A 24464-nucleotide genomic window follows, 5' to 3' on the forward strand; every position below is an offset into this window, starting at 1 on the left:
GGAAAGAGTTAATGTTTCTGGTAAGGTGTCATCAAAGAAAACAGCTCTCTAATCCAAAATTCTGAAGCCAGGTTTTCAGGGAAATACTCCTTGAAATCTGTGATTAGACTCCCAAGATGCTTCTTTATATTCACTGCCAGTTCACTATGAAGAATTTCATTCTCAGTTAAGAAAGCATCCAACAATGGACAGGAACACGTGTTTCCAGTATCGATTTCTTTAATGATGAAGCCAAGTTTTTTTTTTTTTAACAGCTGCAGTTTTATCTTGTACCAAGACTAAAGAAGTATGTGCACCCTGCAAGCTCGTGTACAGCTGGTTGAGTTGGCAAAATAAATCTGCCAGGTAAGCCAACCGGGCAAGCCACAGTTCTTGAATATTTGAATTATTTCATACTTGAATTATTTCATCAGTGAAATAATTCAAGTATGAGTCTGAGCATTTGTCAGAGAAAAAAATCTGCACTTCTGAACAAAGTTCAAACAGGTAGTTTAATACATTTCCCCTCGACAGTCACCTAACTTCGGTGTGAATTAAAAGAGAATCATGTTCAGCACCCATTTCATTGCACAAAATGGAAAACAGTCATGAATTCATAGCTCTGGACTTAATGAAGCTTAATGAAGTTAACAATTCTCACACTTTTATTCAAAACTGTCTTCAGAGCAACAGGCATATTTCTTGCGGCTAAAGCCTCATGATAAATGCAACAATGAACAAATTTTGCTTGTGGAGCTACTTCTTTAATTTTTGCAACAACGCCACTGTGTTTCCCAACCATTTCATGTGTTTCATCAGAACAAACACCAACACATTTATTCCATTCTATATCATTCATTTTCATAAACTGGTCTAATTTTGAAAATATTTCATTTGAGGTTGTTCAAGCAGGCAGTGGTTCACAAAACAAGAACTCTTCCTTCACTGTTTTCCCATCTATAAATCTTATATACGTAAGAAGATGGACCATGCTGGTAATGTCAGTAGTTTCATCCAATTGTATGGAAAAATATTTACTAGCCTCAACTTTTTCTATTAACTGCTCCTTAACATTTGAAGACAAATCTGAAATTCTTTGTGATACGGTGTCATTGAATAATGGAATCATTTCAAGTTGTTTTGCTGCCTTTTCCCCCAAAATTATTCGAACCATATGTGTAGCTGCTGGTAATATTAATGGCTCTCCAATCGTGTGAGGTTTTCCTGCCTTAGCTATTCTTAAACTGACTTCATAAGATGCCTCCAGAGCCTTCGTGTTAAATCCTAAAAATGAGGATATTTGTTTTTCCTTGCTGACAAATCCGACAGTTTTCTCTGGAAATATTCCAAAGGTTTGTGTTTTAAATCGCATGCATGGTTTCAAAATGACGTTTAAGAAGGAAAGGCTTCATCGAATGTTTGATAGCGTTTCATAACAAATCACACACTGGGGAACAGGTGCAGTTTCTTCCCCAATAGTGAAACCACATGATAAATAACTAAGATTATATTTACGTTGTGCTGTATGGGGCTTTTTGTTGCATTCTTGTACAATGATGTCCTCCGTCGGTTGGTTAGGATTCGAAGTAGTTGCTTCTGGCAGAGAAGAACTGTTTCCTGATTTACACCCATTTCTCCCTTCAATCTTTTTGAAGACCAGCTCGTTAACCACTTATTCATGTTCCGGTTTCTATCCTCAGACACAAACTACATATATATATGACAATTTCACAAATAAAATCTCACATTCAACGACCATAATCTAGCACCACTACTTTCTTAACTGTAACTGCAGCTCGCGGCTAAACAAACGACAGCAGAGAAACTGTTTCCCATTGTTGTTATTTTCTGTCATTGTCATTTGATTAATACTTATTAAATTCAAATTGAACTTCTCTATAATTTTTGTATATTATTATACAAATTTTTTTTGATAATGATTTTTAAGTTTTTAATGATAATGTAAAATCTAATTGTTTTCATTTAGTTGCATGAAATATTTTAAGTAGAACTGTTAAATATTTGTGCATACATTTTTAATTCTTAACTCATGTTGTGAGTAAAAAAATATGTTTATTTACCCTTTTATTTTATACTCTGTTTTCGTACCACCAGTGGTACACGTACCATAAGTTGAAAATCCCTGCTCTAGAATACAAATTTTGCAAGAATACTGGAGTGCTGACAAGTGAGAGACTAATTGAAAAATTGTTGATAGGAAATTTGTAATAATGTAAGCTTAACTATGTGGTATTGTCATAGCAACCTCTACAGCTCTTGAGAGTACATATCAAAAATTAAATGACACAGCTGAAACTAAGATGCACTGTTGTCCAGAATTTTAATTTTTTAATTTGAGATTTGGAAAGATCTCAAGTAATTAGTTTATATAATTTTTTTAAGTTATTTAAGTTGCTTAAGTTAATTTTTAACCTAACATTTTGTTGTGCTTTTTTCACAAATGGAGGAACATTATTGTATGTTATTCCAAGGAGTTTGAGATAGCCATTCTTTTTTCATCATGTCATTGTTATAACAATATTATTAGAAGATAGCCTTCAAGTTATTATCTTTAAATTAATTTTGTTATGTTACTTTTTAACTATACAAGACTGCCTAAATCGGAAATTTACAAATCTGAAAACACACCCCAACTCAACATCACCAGAGTTAAAGATCGGTACTATCAACATAAGAAGCCTGAATGCAAAGTAATGGAGCTAGCTGAGGAATTAGATACTTACCAGATCGATATAATAGGGGTGACTGAAACAAAAAAGACAAAAACTGGTGAGATCTTTCTGAGCAATAAATACAAAATGTTATATTCACGCAATGACAATCAAGGAAAAGAAGGAGTAGCCATATTATTCAACACTAAATACACCAAATAGGGTAATCTTTTTGAATGGCAGGCAGTCTCAAGTAGAGTGATGTGGGCAAATATCAGAAAGGGGAACTGGGAAAACCCACTTGCCAATGTCAGAGATCAACTAACTCAGGAACCAGTCGAGAAAAGGCTTAGAAATATTTCTCCAGTGGCGACTAGAGGAATTCATAGATTTGAACTCAAGTCTTTCATCATGGGGTCAAGCACCGTAGAGTGCAAAGGCTACTTCTACTGAGCTGCACAGGCTCTTTTTTTTTTTTTTTTTTCATACTATACTTCATTATATATATTTTTCATAGTATTTATACTTATTGTATTACTTTCCATTAATTATGTACTTAAATAATTAATCTAATTTTTTTTTTAGATTTAAAAACAAATCTAATTTGTGCATGTATCCAGTGAATGAAACAAACAGAAATAATCTTTAAAAGATGTTAATGTACTAGATACAGGAACTGAAAACATGGATGTAATATGGTGTGATTAAGATGTAACCCTTACAAAAGTCAGGGACTGCCTCTTATATATATATATATATATGTATTTTTTTTTTTAATTAAAAAAAATGTTATTGTCAATAATCGAATTCTATAATATCTCAGATATTATATATGATTCAGTATAAAAAATAAACTAATGAATATACCTTTAGTAGCAAGCCTAAGAAGAATTGCTTTTGCTTTTGGACAAGGTATCCCAAGTCTCCAGTAACCAGGCGGCACAGGCATTTCAACATTTGATAAGTCACTTGGTTTGCTTTCTTTTACCTCAACAAGGGTGTCAATATCATGATTTTTAGATGGCACAGTGCTGCTTTCTGCTATATCCTGAAGTGTGAAAGAGATGAAAAGAGATGTCAATTTAAGTAGACCCTATAGCTTGGCTGTCTGATTTATGCATGTATCAATTATGTTTTGCCATTCTAACACACCACATATAATAATAGATAAGAAATGATATCTATCCTTAGTTCAATCCTTCAACCAAGCATAAGCAAAACAAAGTTTACACATAAAGATACTTCATGATTAGGCTACTTATATATATAGAGGCCATTCACTTTTCAATTGCCTTAGCATCTCATAAAGCACACAGCAAAATTCCAATTGGATGCATTATCAGAAAGGATCAATTTTGACCTTTATTAAGGTCTCCAGTGAGAGCTAGACCAGGAAGTTACTGAGTTAAACAAATGCAGATATTTTTCATATACAAGTAGTAAAAAAGACTAGTTGTAAAGATGCTACCTGCACCAACTTCTTCATTGCTTATGTTTGAATAAAGGATTAAGAGGAAAACATAATGCCTTGCTTACTATAATTTACTTTGTAACCAAGCAAAGATTTTTTAGTTACAAAGTAAATATAGTGTTTAATAATATGATTACACACCATTTTACTACCTGTATATCAAAAATATATGACTCACATTCTTTATATAATTCAAATTGATTTAACATCAGCATATTACTGGTCTAGTACCCACTTGGGTAGTGACAATTCCCATGATGTACAATAATATATATATATATATATATAGATACGAAAAGAAATGGTGCTGTGCATTACGGGATAGTAAATACAACTGTGAAGTGAACAGACCTCATACACAAGCAGCTTATATTTTATATGTAAATTTTGTTTTCTTACAATTGGGTCAAGGATTAAAACAAAAATATAATTTCTTGCATACTATAATTTATTTTGGAAGCAAGTAAGCAAAAATCTTTAAGACTTGAACACACTATAAAATCTGATTTTCTTACATAGGAAATTCGAATATATCTGTTCACGTTTAAAGGATAACAACAAAGATATCAGTAATTTTAGTTTAAACTTAAGTTTAGATTACAGAGCAGAAAATATTATGCATAACTAATAAAAAAATAATAAACAAAATAAAATAAAAAATATAGCATCCCCCCCACTTTATTTATAAAATTTTCATGCAAGGTGTTGTGGCCAACGTCAAGATTATTATTTTATTATTATTATTCAGGCCTCCATGGAGTCAAAGACTCATCGAGGGAGGTCCTTCCTAAGAAACACAAAGTCTATCAAGACTCGTCATGGGAGATCCCTCCCAGAAAACACCAAGTCTATCTTACCACTCCTTAAACTCATTGACCGTTCTCGCTCTCACCACTCTATCAGGCAGTGCATTCCATGGTTCAACCACCCACCATGCAAAGAAACCACTCTCACCCTCTTACTCACAGTTTCCTTTCCTAACTTCCAGGAACGGTCCCTTGTCCTCACTACTTCCCGCTGTTCAACCAAGCGAAAGAACTTTCCAGTGTCAACAATGTAACCACCTCTCAACAGTCTAAAAGTCTCAATCATATCACCTCTCCTTCTTCTATCCACCAAACTCTGCAATCCATGTTCCCTCAGCCAATCCTCATAACTAACATTGTACAGTCTTGAAATCATCTTTGTTATCTGCCTTTGTACCCTTTCCATAGTTAATTTATCCCCTTCAAATCCTGGGGACCAAATCTGAGAAAAATAGTCTAAGTGTAGTCTGATCAGAGTCTTATACAACGGAATGATAACTCTTTTATCTCTGCAGGTCAGTGTCCTTCTCATTATTGCAACAATCCTCTATGTTACTTTCACCACCTTTGCAATATGTCCCCTAAATTTCAGGTTTCTATCAATCATCAATCCCAGATCTCTTGTCTCCCCTACTTCCTCCAGTATAGCTCCTCACATAGAGTATACAGCGTCCCATCGATGTGTCCCAAACTTCAAGACCTTACATTTTGATGCATTAAACTGACACCCCATATTCAGTACCACATCTGCACAATTACTAATAACCTTCCCAGCTTCACATCATCTGCAAACAACTGAATATACCCCCCCCACCCGCTGCAATCCACTGACAATATCATTGATATAAAGGTTAAACAATATAGGTCCTAGTACTGAGCCCTGTGGGACCGCCACTTGTAACCCTCTGCCTCCTTGAAACTGTCCCACAACACACAACTCTCTAATACCTATCGGACAGCCAATCCCGAATCCAGTTGACCAACCTGACATCCAGATCCATGTGCTGTAACTTAAATATCTGCTTATCATGTGGCACCATGCCAAATGCCTTCGCTAAGTTAAAGAAAATGGCAGTATATGTCTTTCCCTCATCTACTGCTCTTGTAACTTTATTATAAAAGGCTAGCATACTGTTAAAACAAGAGCGCCCCTTCACAAATCCATGTTGACTCTCACAGATAACATTACAATCACCTGCCCAATGCTGTATACTGTTCCCCACTAATTTCTACAAGATTTTAACAAGTACTGATGACACACAAACTGGCCAATAATTAGACACTTCTAATCTTCTACCGCCCTTATGCAATAGCACTATCTTACTTTCTTTCCATTCCCTGCGCACCTTTCCCACAGCCAGACTTGCATTGAAAAGTCAGGTCAAAGGTGCTGTCAGTTCTTTAGCACATTCTCTCAAAACTCTTGGTGAAATACCATCCAGTCCCACAGCTTTACTGACATCCAGAGTACTCAGTATCTGAAACACACTCTCCTCCTGTACTTCTAAACCTCGAACCAGCCCTGTCCCTCCAGCATTAAAACTGACTCCTCTAGGATTAAATACTCCAATAAAGTGTTCATTGAACAATTCTACTATGTCCTCTGCATCAGTCACTCTATTCCCATTTTCATCCCACAATGTCACTCTTCCACAGTCATTTCTCCTCCTACTGGCCACATAGCTAAAAAATTCCCTAGGATTTTCTTTGGATCTTAGGGCCAATCTCCTCTCATATTCCAGTTTTGCCTTCCTGTACCATACTAGTCACTCTCCTGGCCTGTGTCTTATATTCTTCATGCATCTTCTCTTCACTCTGTCTCCTTATATCTCTTCCATAGCCTCTTGTTGGCATACAGTTGCTGTTTAATATTGTTTGTCATCCACTTTACTCAAATAATGTCCTCTCCTTCACTCGTGGAATACAGCTTACTATTGCTGCTAACAAATATTCCTTCACAATTTCCCAAGCACTAATGATATCCTGTCATTCCATGAAACTTCCCCAAGTTGATGTCTAAGACTATTATAATCACCTGCCTTATAATTCCATATATGTTCCCGTCTCTTTGATACTCCTGCATGTCTATTCATCTTCCAAGTCAAAACCATGTGGTCACTCTCTCCCTCCAACTGGTGAGAGAGATGTCATCTCAGTTATTATCAACTCTTGTGCTACTATGACCAAATCCAAAACTCTTGAACCTCTTGATTCCTCTATTACATGTTGCCTAAGACATTTGTCCCTCAAGAATTCTAGAAATTTCATTTCCTTATTGCTACATGCATTTTCCTCTACCCAATTTATACTGCTGTAGTTAAAATCTCCCATAACAATCATTATTCTTGCACTTGCCAAATTCAACTGTCTAAACATCTCCTGGTCCCCATCCTCTGTGCTCCTTGGTCTGTAGCAACACCCCACTAAATATCCTGTCTTGCCCATCTCTACCTCACACCATATGTTTTCAAAATCATTACTGTCACTGCCTTCGAAAGCCTCCGCTCTTAGAGGACATAAGTCGTCACTTATCATAAGCAGTACTCCACCACCACACTTTCCCTTCCTATCCTGCTAAAAAATGCTGTACCCAGCAATTTCTATTCCTGTTATTATATCCTCATTTGTCAACCATGTCTCAGTGATCCCAATAATCTTTGACCAGGTTGATGCTATCAGCGCCACCAATTCCTCTCCTTTATTCCGGATACTCCTGGTATTAGTATAAAGCATAATAATGCCGTTGTTTCTATACCAAGCATTATCCCCTCTGGACTCCACCGGGCTCAGAATTATCTGATGTCAACCCCCCCACACCCTTCGCACCCATTTCCACAAGAGGCTACCCCTGCTACCATCCACCCTGATACACACCAACTCGTTCAGAACAGCAATCTCTCCAGATGCCTACGTCCTTCCTCATTCATATGCAAGCGGTCTCTCGCATACAATTCCTCTCTGTCCTCAAATGCCCTCCAAGCAGCCGTATATTCCAATCCTCTCTTCTGACACATTCTAGCTATTATGTTATTCAATATTACTGTTCTTCTGCTCAGCTCATCACTATCATACCTAGGCAACTCGCACATTATCTTTCCTCTCTGTATCTTCTTTCATACAACCTCAAGCAAAAATCTCATATCTTTGGCTGCCCAATTTACATTACCACTCAAGTCATTTGTTCCTACCATCACAATCATCTCATCAACCCTTTCACCCCTCTTAATTGCCATAGCCACACTTTCTATCATTCCTCCAGGCAAGCACTCCTCATGCATCCTATCTTGAACACCACGGATCATTAAGTCCCCATACATTATACCTCTTACCACCTATTCCTCAATTGCTCACACGCATCCCTCACTCTCTCTCCTCTAACACTTTCTCTCTGTGCTCCCCTACTTACCTACCATCACTCTATCATTGGTTCCAGTACTCCCTTGCATTCTTCTCATTCCATCTCTTCCAATGTTCCTATTCTCTCCTCTTCTATCATTCCCATAACTCTCTCTCTCACTCCTACTCTGATTCACCTTGCATTCATCTCTTCCATTTGCCTAATCTCATCTTTCACACCTCATCTCATTCCCTAGACATTCCACCTGCTCTTTCAGCTCATCTATCTCTCTCTGCAAGTTAGCCACTCTTATTTGCCATTCATCCTCCCAATTGAGACAATTTCCTAAAACTTCACAACCATTCAACCTTTCCATACTCCACACTCTCATTATTTTATTCATATTTCTCTCACCCTCTATCATACCACTCATCTCTCTACGTGGAGAATCTCCAGCCTCTGACTCAACGAGGTCAGTTATAGTCATCTCAACAAAAAAAAAAACGGGCCTGTCTGGGATGTGATTTGAAAGACAAACAGCACAATGCATACTTGTCAGCATGATTAAGCTAATGCAAACAAAGAATTAAACATTCTCAAAGAATTATAATTAAAGTCCTAGAACTTAAATAAAAGATATACAATATTCATTTTGTATCATTATTTTGTAACAGAAACATCCTAAGAATAGAACAGTTTCAAAATGATTATACAAAATGATGACTGAATCAAGATAGAACTCTAATTTTTTTTTTTTTTTGTTCACAATGACTATAGCAAGGTTTATCAATTAAAATAGCATCTTTTTTTTAAAAGATCACAACATCAGAGTAACTTTTAAACCAATTCCTGAAGAAGATAGCACACCTTTTTACAACTACCCAGGAGTATAAGAAATTTCCGAGTTCATGTGGTTTAGCCTACATAGGACAGACAAGCTGTGGATTTGAAGTTGATAGAAAGAACATGTTGCAGATGTTGACCATAAAAGAAAAGACAGATCTGGTTTGGTCAATCATACTCTTAACATCAATCTTGCATTTGGCTCGAACCTTCCAAACAGGCCTTATATAGAAAAGAACTTGTATCCCAGATTTCTGAAGGAATCTGTTAGTCTTCCACTTGCATGACTAAATACGACCCAAAGACTGACACTAAGTGACATATGGAAATTTCTTATTAAATCTTCTAACATTAAAGATTTCAACTTTGCCAACAATCACCTATTGCTAACTGCAGACAGCTAATGCATACTAGGTGTTTTTGCATTTATTGTCTAGCATGAATTTACCAGTTTGCATTGTAATGGTTTTTCAGCATTTAATCAACTGAAGACACCTTGTTTCATTTAGCAGTCTTTCAAAGTAATGACTCCAGACTATCTTCAATTTTCACATCACCTTTGTAATCTGATTCCTTTTACAGTACTTTTTTTCATTTCTAAGCTTTTTTCAATACCCTCCAGAATATTTTGCCACCTTCCTGATATTTATTTTCTATGTTCTTACTAAAGGATTCTCATGACTTTTGTTTAGCTAATTTTATACAGTTTGTTACATTTTTCTCTGTATTCTTTGAGAGCACAAGCTAACTTACTTGCCAGGAACTTTCAATAAGCTTTCTTCTTTTCCTTCACAGCCTCTTTAACTTTGAGTCCACCATGGAGTTCTGATTTTTCTATCCTTACAAACAACCTCATCACAAACCTCTCTGGCTAAATCAACGAATCAATATTTTCTTCAGGATTTGCCAGTTCTGATCCTGAATCTCATGTGAATCTGATCCTATGTCTCATCCTAAATAAGCTACCAGTTATATTTTAGGTGGTGAAACTAGTCAATGTAATTTATTTAATGTAACAACTAATAAATTCCTGTGTTTTATCAATCCAATTTACTGTTTAAATGGCTGATCCTACCCATACACAAAAAAGGCATTCTCATAATTACTAGATAATGTCCTGGCATATAGAAAAACTTGAACAGGCTACTAACCTAACCACACATATCCCACAGGATTTATAGAATTGCAAGGATTCTACCACCTATAAAATGACTAAATACTTAAACCACAAACTTTATTACACACTTCCTTCTATTAATAGCACTGTGCTTCAAATCTTCTTGGCAGACATCATCCTCAAAGATATATACTGTAATCAATTTTGATACAGCCACATTTTTCATCAATATCTTCCTAAAAGAAACCACAAAACTTATTCACCAATTTTCTCCATGATGTACCTGATATCCAGTCATGCAGACAATCATGCATTATGATTATTTTACTTGACATGAAAAAGCCTACAAGCAAAGTAAAGCCATGGCTATAGCCTTTTACTGATAAGTCATAGGTGATAAAATATGATCTACCTGTAAAGGGTGAATATGGAAGCTAGTGGGCTGCTGAATTCTATGTTTGTTCAGATGGGCCATGGCCAGAAAAATCTGAGAAACACTCATCTAGATCATCATGGCCTACAAACTAATTTGGTCAAACTGGAAGAACGGTTAATATTGAAAGGGAAGAGCACAGAAAATATGTCTAACATCAGCACCATACCTGCTCTGGAGATGCAGATCATGCCTCTGCCAGAGACAGTCAGATTCTGCAGACAAATAACACTCTGCTAAACTCTAAATACAAAACTCACAGTTCTTGGAATCAACAGTTCTACAATACTCAAACTAATTTTGACTACTTCAAAAATAAAATTTTGGCTGCTTCACACTAGCAAAATTCTGGGAGACTATCATCACAAGACTGTCAGCTGAATGACCACAATCTTAAACACTTAATTTTTTGAGGGCAAAGGAGTTTATGGATTTGATTTGCTTATGCCAAGGAAGGCTAGAAGTCTTTCCTGACATAACTGAATCATATCAGTACATCATCCCAAGAAGAAAAAATATGATGTGTTCTTGGTATTATCAAAGGTGAAAGAAAGTGAAATATGATTTTTCTTACATATGACTATTTCAATGCAGTAAAAACAACCTTCAACTTTCAAGCTACCTCTTAAGATTTAATGGAATGAAAACAGCACAAGAAAACACAGGTTTACTCAATATTCTATCTCTGCCAAAGAAACATCTGGAATAAATAATGCACACAAACAACAAAAAATATGCCATTAAAAAACATTTTAATGGTTCCTCTTAGAACTTCATTCTTACAGATATTACACTGTAAGAATGAAGTTCTAAGAGGAACCATTAAACTTATGTTTAATTCTTCTACTGTGCAGTTTTTCATTCCATTAAACCTTAACATGAACCAGCTTAAATATGTGATTCCAAGCTATCAAAAATGCAGTCTTATCTTATTTCATGTAGGAAAAATCAAACTACACCTTCTCTCACCTTTGACAATATCGAGATACCCCCCCCCCCACTACCACCACACAAGATTTCTTTTTGGGTGACTTACTGATGTGACCTGCTTATGCCTGAAATGCTTCTAGCCTTTCTTGGCATAAGCAAATCAAATCCAAAAATGCATCTACCTAAAAAAAGTACTCTCTTCTACTCCAGACATTACATTTCTCACTCAGATGTTGTTTCAGGCTGCATGGTTATTATTGCTATTATTATTATGCAGGTATCTCCATGGAGTCAGAAGACTCATTGTGGGAGATCTGTTATTCACACACTAGCCATCAATCACACAATACCTATCATACCTCTACTTAAACCTCTTCACAGATGAAGCATCCACAACAGCTTCTGGTAACCCATTCACCACCCTCCAAGCAAAAAATTCTAGTCAATAACACCTTTCATTGCTAACCACTTTCTTAGACAACTTCCACTAGTGACCCCCCTTGTTCTTTCCCTTCTTGACATGTATTGAAAAAAAAAGTCTTCAGTGTCAATCCTATAACAGCCCTTTAATAATTTAAATGCTGCTATCCTGTCTCCTCTTTTTCACCTATCAGCTAATTTTTGAAGCCTACAGACCTGTCACAATCTTTGTCACTCACCTCTAGATCCTCTCCATAACTTCTTCATCTCCACAAAATCTGGGAGTCTAGATCCATGTGCAGTAGTTCAGATGTGAATAAAAACATGGAAAACAATAAAACAAGGTATCTGAGTAAACCAGAATAACTGTTATCACTTTGTTTCAATAATGAAATACCATGAGTATTGCATCTGGCATAAGTAAAAGAATTATTAATGTAGAATTTTTAACTAAGTACTTGCTGTTCTTGTTTAATTGCTATTCTGTGATCTTGCACTGACAATGCCTATGATACTTGGCGAAATTCTACATTAATAAAGGTTTTTACGTGAGTTTCCTCCATTTTCATAATTCTTTTAATTTAATTGTTATCAATACAATGCTGTATGCAGATGATCAGATTACAAGACAATAAAGATGAAAGTCAAAAAAATCAGTCAAAATAAGCCAACATATTATACAACTTAAAAATTTCACAGAAGAAAACAAACGACTTGGCATTTAAAGGTTGTAGATTACATTAGATCAAATAGATGTAGAAACCAAATAATACAACAGGTGATACAATTTAATTATTTAGGTTGCATAATAACATATATAAAAGACAAAGATATACATGAAAAAAATAAAGAAATTTCGAAAAATCAGTGCAACTATTAAAAGGACAATAAAAAATCAAGAGGAGAATCCCAATTAGAGCAAGGTTTCAGTTACTGTTTCCTCTTCCCACATGAAGTGCGAGAGATACCCTCAATGACATGCCAGTTATACTATAGGATGCCCGAACCCTCCTCCATTTGAGGGTACAGCAGTAAAACGGTTCTGTAGGCCAGCTGCTGGTTAGTGCACGGGACCAAACCAGTTAGTAACGAATTTGGAGGCTTCCCGAACAGCATCAAATCCTGCAGCCACTTACTTTGCCTAGCGCAGTGGCAGCAGGGAAAACTGTCGGAGGTCACAAATGGACAGGAGACCAGGTTTCCTCTCTGTGGATGGATTTGCAAATCTGTCACCTTTCACAGCATGCCCAATTTCCTTTTTCTCTTCCTCACCACATACAATGGATCACAACCTAAAGAAATGCAATTTTATTGCAGATCATAAAAATTCTCCCACAAAAAACTGTTCAAAAATATCATAAAAACAAACAAACAAAAAACAAAACATAAACAACAAAATGACCCCCTCTCCCAACTCACAAACATTAATTGCTATCAAAAAAAAAATTTTTCTGCATCCACAGCATAATATAAATAACATGACCACCAGTACAGTCATCTGAACTAGAACAACTATTCTTATCAGAACTCCAACTGGCAACCTCAACTACTACTGTTCACCTCAACTGCATAAACTACGCATAACACAGTTCTTTCTGCCACAAAGACAGTACTTGTACATTCATCAGAACTGACATACGATGCCAGTGATTGCAAACCTTAAATCCCTCGTTTGATCTGCTTGGCTCAAAATTTCCGTAAAAAACCCAACTTGTTGTTTTCATATGCTCTCTCCAAACTCTCAGACCTCTTCAACTATCTCTCTAAAGCTCAACTTTATGCAGTCAAAATACCTTAAATAGTGAGGTCATCTTTCTTGAGAACCTCCACAACTCAAATTGGCTTCCCTTCTCCACTTTCACTGATCAAGCATACAGGGATACTGAGGTCTTTGCAATTAGCAACACTCTATCACAAATCATCAATCTCTCTACCAGAATATATAGCAACCCTGTCCAATTTGCCAACACATGGTTATTTTCTAACAAGCTCCCCTTCCAAGTATACTGTGGATATCAGTTCTCTAACTCAGATCACAACCTCACACAAGTCTCTTTTCCACAGAGCAACCTTCACCCACTAGTTCTCAGTCTCGCATCTGTTGGCACTACAAGGGCACCTAATGGGACAACCTCTGTGATTTCTATTCCTCCTTCTCGTTGTTTGAATACCGCTTCAGTACTTATGATCCAAACACCTGCTCAGACTGAATAACAGAAATCATCCTAGAAACAGATATATTCCACTCCAAATTCACAGCTACCATCCACGTTCCATTCTCTCACCAATTTCTTCCTCTTGTAAATAAATGATCTGCTCTCACAGACTCTCAATCTCATCCATAGCTTTGCCGATGACAGTACACTCCATTTCTCCTTTTCATTGCAGTAAAAGAAAAAACCTCTACATACCATGAATGGAACAAGGCCAAAACTTCAGCTGTTTATTCTGCCTATACTGTTGCTCACAACAGCTGTAAAAGAATCCTCACAAACCCAAAACAGACTTCCAAAACTTGATCCCTGCACAAATGGCAGTCGTTTCTTCTGGTCTCTTGCCAAGGCCATTGGGCACAATTTTTGCCAACCCAGGTTTCCACCACTTTCACATCCGGATGGTATACTGTAGTCACCTCACTTAAAAACAAGGCTGATTTACTGGCATTACTTTTCTCTTTGATGACCTGGGGAAAGTTCCCTCCACACTACCAGAATAGCTCCCTTCATGTTGTCCAGTCTTCCGACAAAAATAGAAATCAGAAGAATCCTCAATAACAGGAACACAAACAAGGCATCTGTTACTGATGATATTCCACCTACTGTGTTAAAAACAAGTGCCCCAGAACTAACACTTATAGCCTTTTCAATTTATTCTATTCAACTGACATTTACCCTACAACACAGAAATAGGATCCACCAAGAACTACTCTCTCCATATCACCCATAGTCTTCCACTAGAAAGAAATCTGACTGATTGGGTTTGGCAAAGGGGCCTACTTAGCAAACTATTATCCTATGGTATGCATTCCACACTCTGCAAGTGGATTGCCAACTTTCTCATTGATCACTCATACCTGTCATGGTGGAAAGTTTCCTCTGTTCAGATTTCCCCACCAATGCAGAATACCCAAGGTATTCTGCTTTGGTGGGGAAACCCACTTTCTTCCTCTTGTGCATAAATGATCTGCTCTCACAGACTCTCAATCCTATCCATAGCTTTGCCGATGACAGTACATTCCATTTCTCCTTTTCATTTTCCTTCTCCTTGTAGTGCTCAAGTATTAGAATTCTCAAGATCAACCAGAAACAATGGCCTGAACTATGATCTCATAGGACAACCTTATAGACTTCAATGCAATCAAAACTCAGTCCTGTCTCATTTCTTGCAGGCCTCCTCCTAACCTTAAATAATATCCAGATATCTAAACACGATCAGATTTCCCTTCTTGGACTGACCTATACCTCCAACTTTTCCTGGCAAAAACACATTTCAACTATAGTTTCTGAGCAGCTGCAAAAATACTTGTACTTTTTCACATAAGACACTACTTTATACCTCCTAACTCTATATAAATCCCAAATTTGCCCAACTATGAAATATTACTCCCCATATTTGGCGTGGTGCACCAAGAGGACATGTTAGATTTTGGGGAGTTAATTGTAAAGAATGTTGTTTTTACTACGTCTGTTACTTACTTCAATTTCCAATCCTAGTCAGACTGCGCCATTTGTTATATTTTTAAAAGGTTATTCATTAATCTGTGCCATTGTTATATTCTCTCTTGTTTGCTTTTGTCTTTGTTTTCTTTATTATCGACTGTGCCATTGTTAATTTAATAATTGCTTCTAATATGATTCTCTATCACTTTACTTAAGCTAACTCTACCTTAATTTTGACCCTCTTTTATCCTTTCTTAACTCTGTCCCTAGTTCCTGCTGCATGCAAAGCAGACCTTAAGGTTTCTAATGTGTTCAACTTGCAATCAGCAGTTCGCCAAAATTCTCATTCTTATCAATTAGACAAATTTGTTTGATTATCGACTGCGCCAGTCTAATTGAATTAATATAGTCTGAGAACTTCAGGAAGAGGAACATAGGCAAATCTTACAGCTAAATTACATCTACTTATGCACTACGATAAAGAGCCAAGAGGCTATTTTTCTGGCGGTGTAAATTAAGTTAAGGGGATTCCCCTTAACTTAATCTACTTATGCAGTTAATCATGGCGATTCTCTAACAATTTGCACACAGGTTCACAATTATTTCGAGACTGTGCATTGGCAAAAGTTCAAGCAAAGTCATTAAACAAATACAACACGTTTATTGCTAACTTGCTAACTAGTAAGATGTTACAAAATAATACATTCATGAGATTACTTCTCTTAATCATTACTATACTGAAACAGCTTAATATTCATATAATTGTTAAACACATTGCTTCTGCAGAACTTTGGCACTTCGCTTAATACATTTACAATGCAAGAGCAGTTATTCCCTTATTTCTGATCTAACTTAACTCCTTTCAATCTTTGTACATGATCATAACCATATTACCCTAGTATAGTATATAACATAATTTCACACCAACTCCTTTCTATAAGTACAATTATTACTTACACTAATACTAATCCTACGCCCTCTTCTTCTTCTTCAACCTTTTGGTTCTGTCCATTGCTGGACGAAGGTCTCCCCCATGATTTTCCAGATCACTCGGCTTTCTGCCTCTCCCATCCATCTCACTCCTGCAATTTGTTCCAGTTCATCCCTTCACCTTCTTCTTGGTATTCCTCTTTGTCTTGCTTCATTCATTGGTCTCTACTCTGTTGTTTTTCTAGTCCATCTCCTATCACTGTATCTGGCAATATGGCCAGCCCTTCTCCACTTAGCTTGTTTAATGTATTTTACAATATCCATGACACCTGTTTGAGATCTTATCCAGGTATTTGTCTTCCTATCTCTTAATGTTATTTTTAGCATACTTCTTTCCATGGGATGTTGTGTTGTTCTCAGCTTTTTGTTTAGGGCTTCTGCTAAAGTCCATGTTTCAATCCTATGCATCTACAATTAAAACAAAGAACACTGATAAAGCATTCCTACTCACACTAACCTTTACATTCACTGTCCAGATACATGAATAATTTTTTCCGAATTTTCTAGCTTCTATCTCTTGACTCCAGGGCACAATAGTCACTTGAGCACTCCACAGATAAATGCGGTGCTCCTAACTAGTTGCGGGTGATATCCTTTCTTCGGACTCTCTATGATGATGGCTGTTCTCTACCCTCGCTGGTCGGTCACTTGGTCGCATCAGGGAGAACTCGCATCCACATGGTGGGTCTCGTCCTGGAAACACATTTGCTACAAATCGTCCAACTGGGCTTTTAGGAAAGAACTGCCGAAGTCTCCGTCATGTCCTCGGGTAATAGCCTTCTCCTTGTCCTTCTGTGCATTGAAGCAGGAACCCAATAGGTACGGCCTTGTCTCCTCACCGTCAGAACTGGATCCTCAGAGAAGGGAATTGAAAACAAAAGAGGCAGAAAGGTTCTATTCCCTCTCAGTCCCCTTAAATATCTTTCTAATTCTTTGTTTCAATACTCAAGTTCCATGATTGCCCTGTGGTGTGATGAAGTCACTTCGACTCTCTCTTCTTCCGAATATCTCTAATGTGGGCATCTATTTTTGTTCGCAAGACCTTGCAAACTTTTATTTTTGCTGATTCACTTTCCTAATCTTGGTTAATCCCCTCTCTTTAGTTTTTCATACAACTTTCAACATTATTTTATGTACTTTACAAGAATATAAGGTATTATTTAAACATTCTAATTTCACGTTTTACATTATATATACGTTGAAACCCAAACCCCTGTAAAACCGGAGCTCGATAAGTAACCAATTTTTCTTATCATGTGAGATTTTACAGACAATCAAGTTAATGATCCCCCCCCCCCTCATCATCCACTAAAATCCCTCTCACAGACATCCAGTTTCTGCTATGCCTCTTCTACGAATACCTTCAACGACAGTGCTCTGCTGAATTAGCCACTATTATACCTCCAATTTCCTCCAAAATAATTAGAAAAAAGTCACTGCTAACACCCTTTTACAGTCTATCTTGAAGCTCACTGAACTAACTTCACTGTCTCCTCTTTCATTCCATCCATTTCTGTTCTTTGGAACAGCTTCATCCACTCTGCCTTCCACACCAAAGAATACAACTACCAGCTGTTCAAACAAAATGTGAACAGATTCCTTCATTCTTCTTATCCTTTTATCCACACATGGCACTAATGTGCTATAGGTCTTGTGACCTTTCATGTGTAAGTCAGATATAAAAAAAGGAACTTTTACAAAGTAATGGCCACCCACACCCTACTGTATGGTTCAAAAATATATTGTTAAAAAGAAAGATCACAGTAAAATGCAGGCAGCAGAAATGGGATTTTTAAGAACAATCAAAATGCACAAAATTAGACCACATGAAAAATTATAACATAAGAAAAGCTAGGTATTTACAATGCAAATGAAAAGACCAAAGAATATAGAGAGAAATGCATATCCTCCCTATGGTATAGGGAAGATATGCATTTCTCTCTATATTCTCTATATGCATTTCTCTCTATATTCTCTATATGCATTTCTCTCTATAATCTCTATATGCATTTCTCTCTATGGTATAGGGAAGATATGCACTACTTTCTGGTATTTTCGTTGGTAGTTTGACTATTTAGCCAAACTACCAACCAGAACACCAGACAATCCTCATCATCAACATTCTTGCCCTTTTCTTAACCAACTCTCCCTCCAAATATGAATGTCTATTCTCAAACTTGGTAACTCTGACCACAATCTTATTCAAGTCTCCATTTCTCTTGTACCAACTGGGATGACCTCTAGAATTTTTATGCTGCTTTTCCACGGTCAGATTACTGTGATCCAAACACCTGTACAGCACTGAAATAGTAACAAAATAATCTTTACTGGACCAAGAGCCTTCATTCCCCACTCCACTTCAAACCCCTGACAAAAAAAAAGTGCCTCTGCCATCCATGATAAAAATGCAACTTATGTTCAATGGCTTAAATTAAAAACTTCCAACTTCTCATCCAGCTTACACAACAGCTTGAGACATGCGTAAAAAAGTTATCCAAGATTCCAAAGTAGACTTCTAAGAATGAAATATAATAAACTCAACCTCCTGTTCAACTGACTGGCTGTCAATTCTTCTGGTCCCTTGCTAAGGTGGTTGAGTGTAACTTCTGCCCTTCCATGTTGCCTTCTCTCTTGCATCCTGATGGCACTATGGTAACCTCACCAAAGGAAAAGCATCAGTTTTTAACTCCAAGTCCTGCCTGGATGACCAAAGCAAATCACCTTCCTTATTTCCACAAACTGCCCACTGAATGTCTCCTCTAAAGTTTTGCCAAAAGGACATCGAAAACACTGTCATTAATCTTGATACTAATAAGGCTCCTGGTTGAGATGATATTCCTATGGTTGTGCTCAAGACTTGTGCATCGGAATTGACACCCATCCTGCATCGTATATATAAACTATCATATTTTACTGGCATCTACTCAACAACGTGGAAGCAAGTCCATCAAGTCCAAAAGGACATCACAAACACCCTCATTAATCTTGATACTAATAAGGCTCCTGGTTGAGATGGTATTCCTCCGGTTGTGCTCAAGACTTGTGTTCCAGAACTGACACCCATCCTGTATTGTATATATATATATATATATATATATATATATAAACTATCACATTTTATTGGCATCTTCTCAACAACATGGAAGCAAGTCCATCAAGCCTGTACCCAAAAAGGGAGATAAAAGTCAGCCATCTAACTATTGTCCTATTGCACTCACCTCATTACTTTCAAAATTGATGGAGAAGTTCTTTCCTTTCATGCTTACACAGTGATTAGAATATACAATCTGCACTACAATCTACACGGTTTGCTAAAGTTACTGACCAATTGTCACAACAACTATTGGCCTGACCTCTGGTGGGGAAAAAAAACCTTTACTACATCAAAGCTAGAATTCTATTATTATTATTATCTATTAGGTTAAAAAATTAAATTGGGCTGGAGAGCAACATTTATATATATATATATATAGCAATCCCTCGATTAATGCACCTAATGCTTTCTTTAAAACAGGCGCATTAATTGAAAACGCACTAATCAAATATAGTAACCTATGGGAAAATGTATAATTCGTTCCTCAGATTTCTTTTTTGACCCTTAAGTTTTTTTATAAAAGAATTAGCGTATGTCTCAGGGCCAAGTTAAAGGAAAACCATGAAGCTGAAAGACAAAACATATTCAGAATATATTCGGAATATAAATTTATTATTCTGCTTCTTAACAGAGAATTGAGCTAACGTAGTTTGGCAATGTTATTTTCTGACCTTTCTTTTACTTTTCTTTAATTTATATTTTATTGTTGTTCTCTTCTTCTTATATCACTTATCTTATTCACAGTTAAATCTATCCACACAATTTGTCCGATTCTTAGAATGATTACGTATATTAAATAAATTGACAAAGGATTGACTTCTAAATAGAGTCTGATCCTCAGCAATAAAGGTCTAGAGTTACTTCCTATTCAGGTTCTGGCAATATTTATTTGATCAAGCTGCGGCAGTCAGATCCCTAGGTTAGAAATTCCTTCCAACCAAGAAGTAACCCTCAGAAAACATACTAAGTAAATCAATCCATTAATTACTCCTCATATCAAATTTTATCTGTCTCTCTCTTAAAACACTTTAGATTGCAGTCATGGTCTCTGTCATATATTTCTCTCTCACTCAGATTCGAATATTAGCAAGCGGTGCATTGGATTCAAATCAAGGCACAAAACAGGTTAAGATAATCAAGATACATTTATTAGATTCTAAAGATTAAACATTTACAATAAAAACACTCAATAGGAATAGAGTTATCCTAAGTTATAAGGTTAGACATAACTGTAATTCACATATCACATCTAAGAATAGGCTCATTTCACTACACAAAATTCTAGCTAGCATCCTTTAAATATCTTTACTTATCTTACACATTTTCTTAAAACATTCACATCGATAATTCTATAGATCATTATTTATAGCAAGTTAACTACTACTCATTCACACAAATACTAAGGAAACAGCCATTAGATTCTAAGTATCTGAATCTCACTATAGTCCTTCCTACAAGTTAAGAGTTATATAAACTAACATCTCGTTTCTTCCATAACACATTATTCCGTTCTTTCTTAATAAAGGAATTATAAAGGGTTTTACATTACCACATTCCTGTAACTTATTCCATTTATCCTCTTTATAATTTCCCTCCAAAAGTTCGATCTCGTCCTTGGTGATTAACTCACTGGCTAAGTTTGGCCTTCTTTGTTCTGTCCTTAAATCGCATTCTTGACTGGAAACAGCATGGATTGAAACGATCCACATGGACGTATGCGGCGGCCAGTTTCTTCAGGCTTACTCGGAAAAGTACCTCATATTTCTTTGTTTACTCCTTCTGCCCGACATCGCGAAATGACAGCAGAGAATAGCTGCCCACTATCAACTAGATCTTGAACTGGAACTCTTCCCGACTCCACCAGAAACTCTCCAGCAACTCCAGATGAAAAAACCTAAAAAAGCCCTGAACTGGGGGGGGGGGGACAAAAACCAGTTTTATACCTCGTATCTCTAGCACCCTCTTTCACTCAAAACTTTCTGCTGGACACTTTCTTTTTTTTTTTTGTGCCCGGCTCCTATTTCATTCCTATCTTCCTGGAATACTCCGTACGATTGCTGCGTCTTTCCGGAAAAATACTGTGCATGTGCCGTTTGCACGTAAGCAAATAGACGTCGGCTACACAATTTATCCGAAGTTGTCGTTAATGGACTTTGATCCTTTGTTATTATGCTCTAACATATATCTTATAGAGAAACTTCTTATATTATAATCTTTTACAAATAAATGATATCTTTCACCATTAATTAATATTACAAAATTTGTATTAGTATAATTCTTTAAACAAAATTGGTATCTTCACTTATTTACAAGCATTTCCTCTTTTAGTTTTTTTTTCCTTGTTAAATTCTGAATGAGATATTTCTTAGTAAAAATATTTTCATTCAAAATTCAACAGCAGGCATTCTGTTTTCATTTTTTCATACAACTGACGGTGTGGTCCTAATGCTTCTTCTGCAAATTTTACTGGTTCTTTCTACACGAGGGTTGGCCTCTAAGCATTGTTGCTTAAAACTTCGATTATAAGAAAACTATTTTCAAATTGTTTCTGTGAAACACCTCTTTGTGCTTGTCAGTGATTAAATTTTCTTCATATTCTTCAGGATCTTCCCGCTGTGCATCTAAATTTAGCAGGTCGGAATCACTCAACTCCTCAGAATGAAATTTAATTAACTTGGATTCATTTGAAAAGCCTCTAAAATCATTTGCACAATGTGGAAGAATGTGCTTCCTAATGGCTCGCATATTGCTAGCAGTAATTTCATTCCACTTTGCAACTTAATAACCAGGCTGAGATTTCTCTGATTTGGCTAGAAAAGTCTTGAAAGGCATTCGCTTCCAAAAAAAGGCTGGGTTCATCAACATTAAATATTTGTTGATCACAATAGTCCCCTTCTTACACAATTTTCTTCAAAATCTCTGGATATCTCCTTATCTGCACTTGCAGCTTCCTGTGATTAGAACATTATGTAGGTTATTTCTCTTTTTGAAACACTCAAATAGCCCAGCACTAGCGTGGAATTCTTTTTCTTTTCCATCATTGATAGCTTTCTTTCAAGATCGCAAAGAGATTCAATGCTTTTGATTTAATAAGGCCAGTGTTTAGTGGGATCTGTTTTTGGTTACAATCTTCGATCCATGTAAAAAGAAGTCTCTAATTCAATCATTATAATACTTTGATTTTGAGTGCATGCATGATGAACTTGAAGCAGCCTTACCTTTTGCTTTGTATTCAGCAGATGATTCACCCATTTTTGTGTTCTTGTCCTATCTTTGCTCTGGACTCGCCTTGTTCATTTTTTGTTATTATTACAAGTTTTTCTTCCATTCAGATTACTTTTCGAATCATTTTCACACTTCTATTTTTTGCTCACTAATTCTTTTACTCATGATTAAAGGTTAGGAAAATAATTTAAAATAAAACAAGTAAGGAAAACAATTGTACGAGATATGATCAGCAAAATGCTATGTAACTGGTAATTAGTTTACGGAATTAACAACGCATATAAAGTATATTAATTAAAGGTAACTTTAATGAATAACTTCTATATTTCGGCAACGTCACATTGCCGTCTTCAGGAACATAAAGATATGGTATGTGCACTCAGGAACTAACACAAAGCAAATGAGGAAGAAAGCAAGAAACTAATATTGTTCCTAAAGTCCTAATGGTGCCCTCTTGCGAGCTAATTTGGTAGTCTTGGCAGTTGGGCTGAAGTTCTCATAATGAAAGTCACCCAAATTTGGGGCAGTTTCATGCACCCAAATTTGTTGAGGTTAGAAACGTTTTTTAGAGCTGCTGAAGATTCTTTGAATAATCTTTCGTATTTAAACTTGCTGCGATGAATTATTTTTGTTTTCTTCCAACGAATTTTATTGTGGGTATCTAAGGCATGGTCTGCCAGCCCAGAGCGGCTGTACTGGTGAAACCGGATGTAGTCTTGGTGTTCTGAAATTCTGATATTTGTTGTTCTGCCTGTTTGGCCAAAGTAGGACAATTTGCAGCTGCAAGGGACCTGGTATACACCAGGTAGGTCTAGGGGAAGTGGTTGGTCTTTGGTAGAGCGGATAAGGGATGCCAACTTTTTATATGGTCTGTAACAGGAAGTAAGGTCATATTTTTTGAGGATATTGGTTATTTTCTCAGAGGTGCCCTGGATGTAGGGGATGGTGATAGACTTGGTGTAATCTTTATTGTGGAGGGGAGGAGGGGGGTTGTGGTTTACAGGTTTTAGTATTTTTTGGATTTTTTTGGGGTTATAGCCATTGGCTAAGAAAGTGTTGAGGATGTGGTTTAGTTCAATAGTCAGGGCCTTGTCACCTGAGCAGATTAATTTTGCCCTGTTATATAGTGTTTTTATCACCCCATATTGTTGTGAGGGGGGGGGGGGATTTCTGTAAACAGAGAAAACCAAAGATCCATCAAGCTGGAGGTTGATTAAAGTGTCTAGGAAGGGGAGGGTGTTGTTTTCCTCTTTTTCTAAGGTGAACTGGACTCTGGGGTGTTGGTTGTTTAAGTGTGTTAGGAAGGAGTGGAGTGTGTCTGAGCCATGTGGCCAAATAGCAAACACTTCATCCACATAACGAAGCCAAATACTTTTGGCTTCGTTATGTGGATGAGGAAAGCCTTAAACTCCGCCCCACAAAAACCCCTTTTGGGTTTTTGTGGGGCGGAGTTTAAGGCTTTCTCTTGAAATGTCTCCATAAAGAAAT

The 24464-nt window shown here is 36.6% G+C and overlaps 1 protein-coding gene across 1 annotated transcript in view; it reads right to left on the minus strand.

Moving 5' to 3' along the window:
- Positions 1-24464, minus strand: part of LOC150104474 (uncharacterized) — a 291911-nt gene that overhangs the window by 79187 nt on the left and 188260 nt on the right. The window contains exon 8 of the mRNA XM_090395559.1: positions 3519-3699. Within this exon, the coding sequence (XP_090251685.1) occupies positions 3519-3699 (181 nt within the window). The remainder of the gene's footprint in view (positions 1-3518; positions 3700-24464) is intronic.

This window comes from Typopeltis vanoorti, chromosome 7 (genome assembly GCF_054136105.1).
Source record: "Typopeltis vanoorti isolate ZY-2024b chromosome 7, IOZ_Tvanoo_1.0, whole genome shotgun sequence".
NCBI lineage: Eukaryota > Metazoa > Arthropoda > Arachnida > Uropygi > Thelyphonidae > Typopeltis > Typopeltis vanoorti.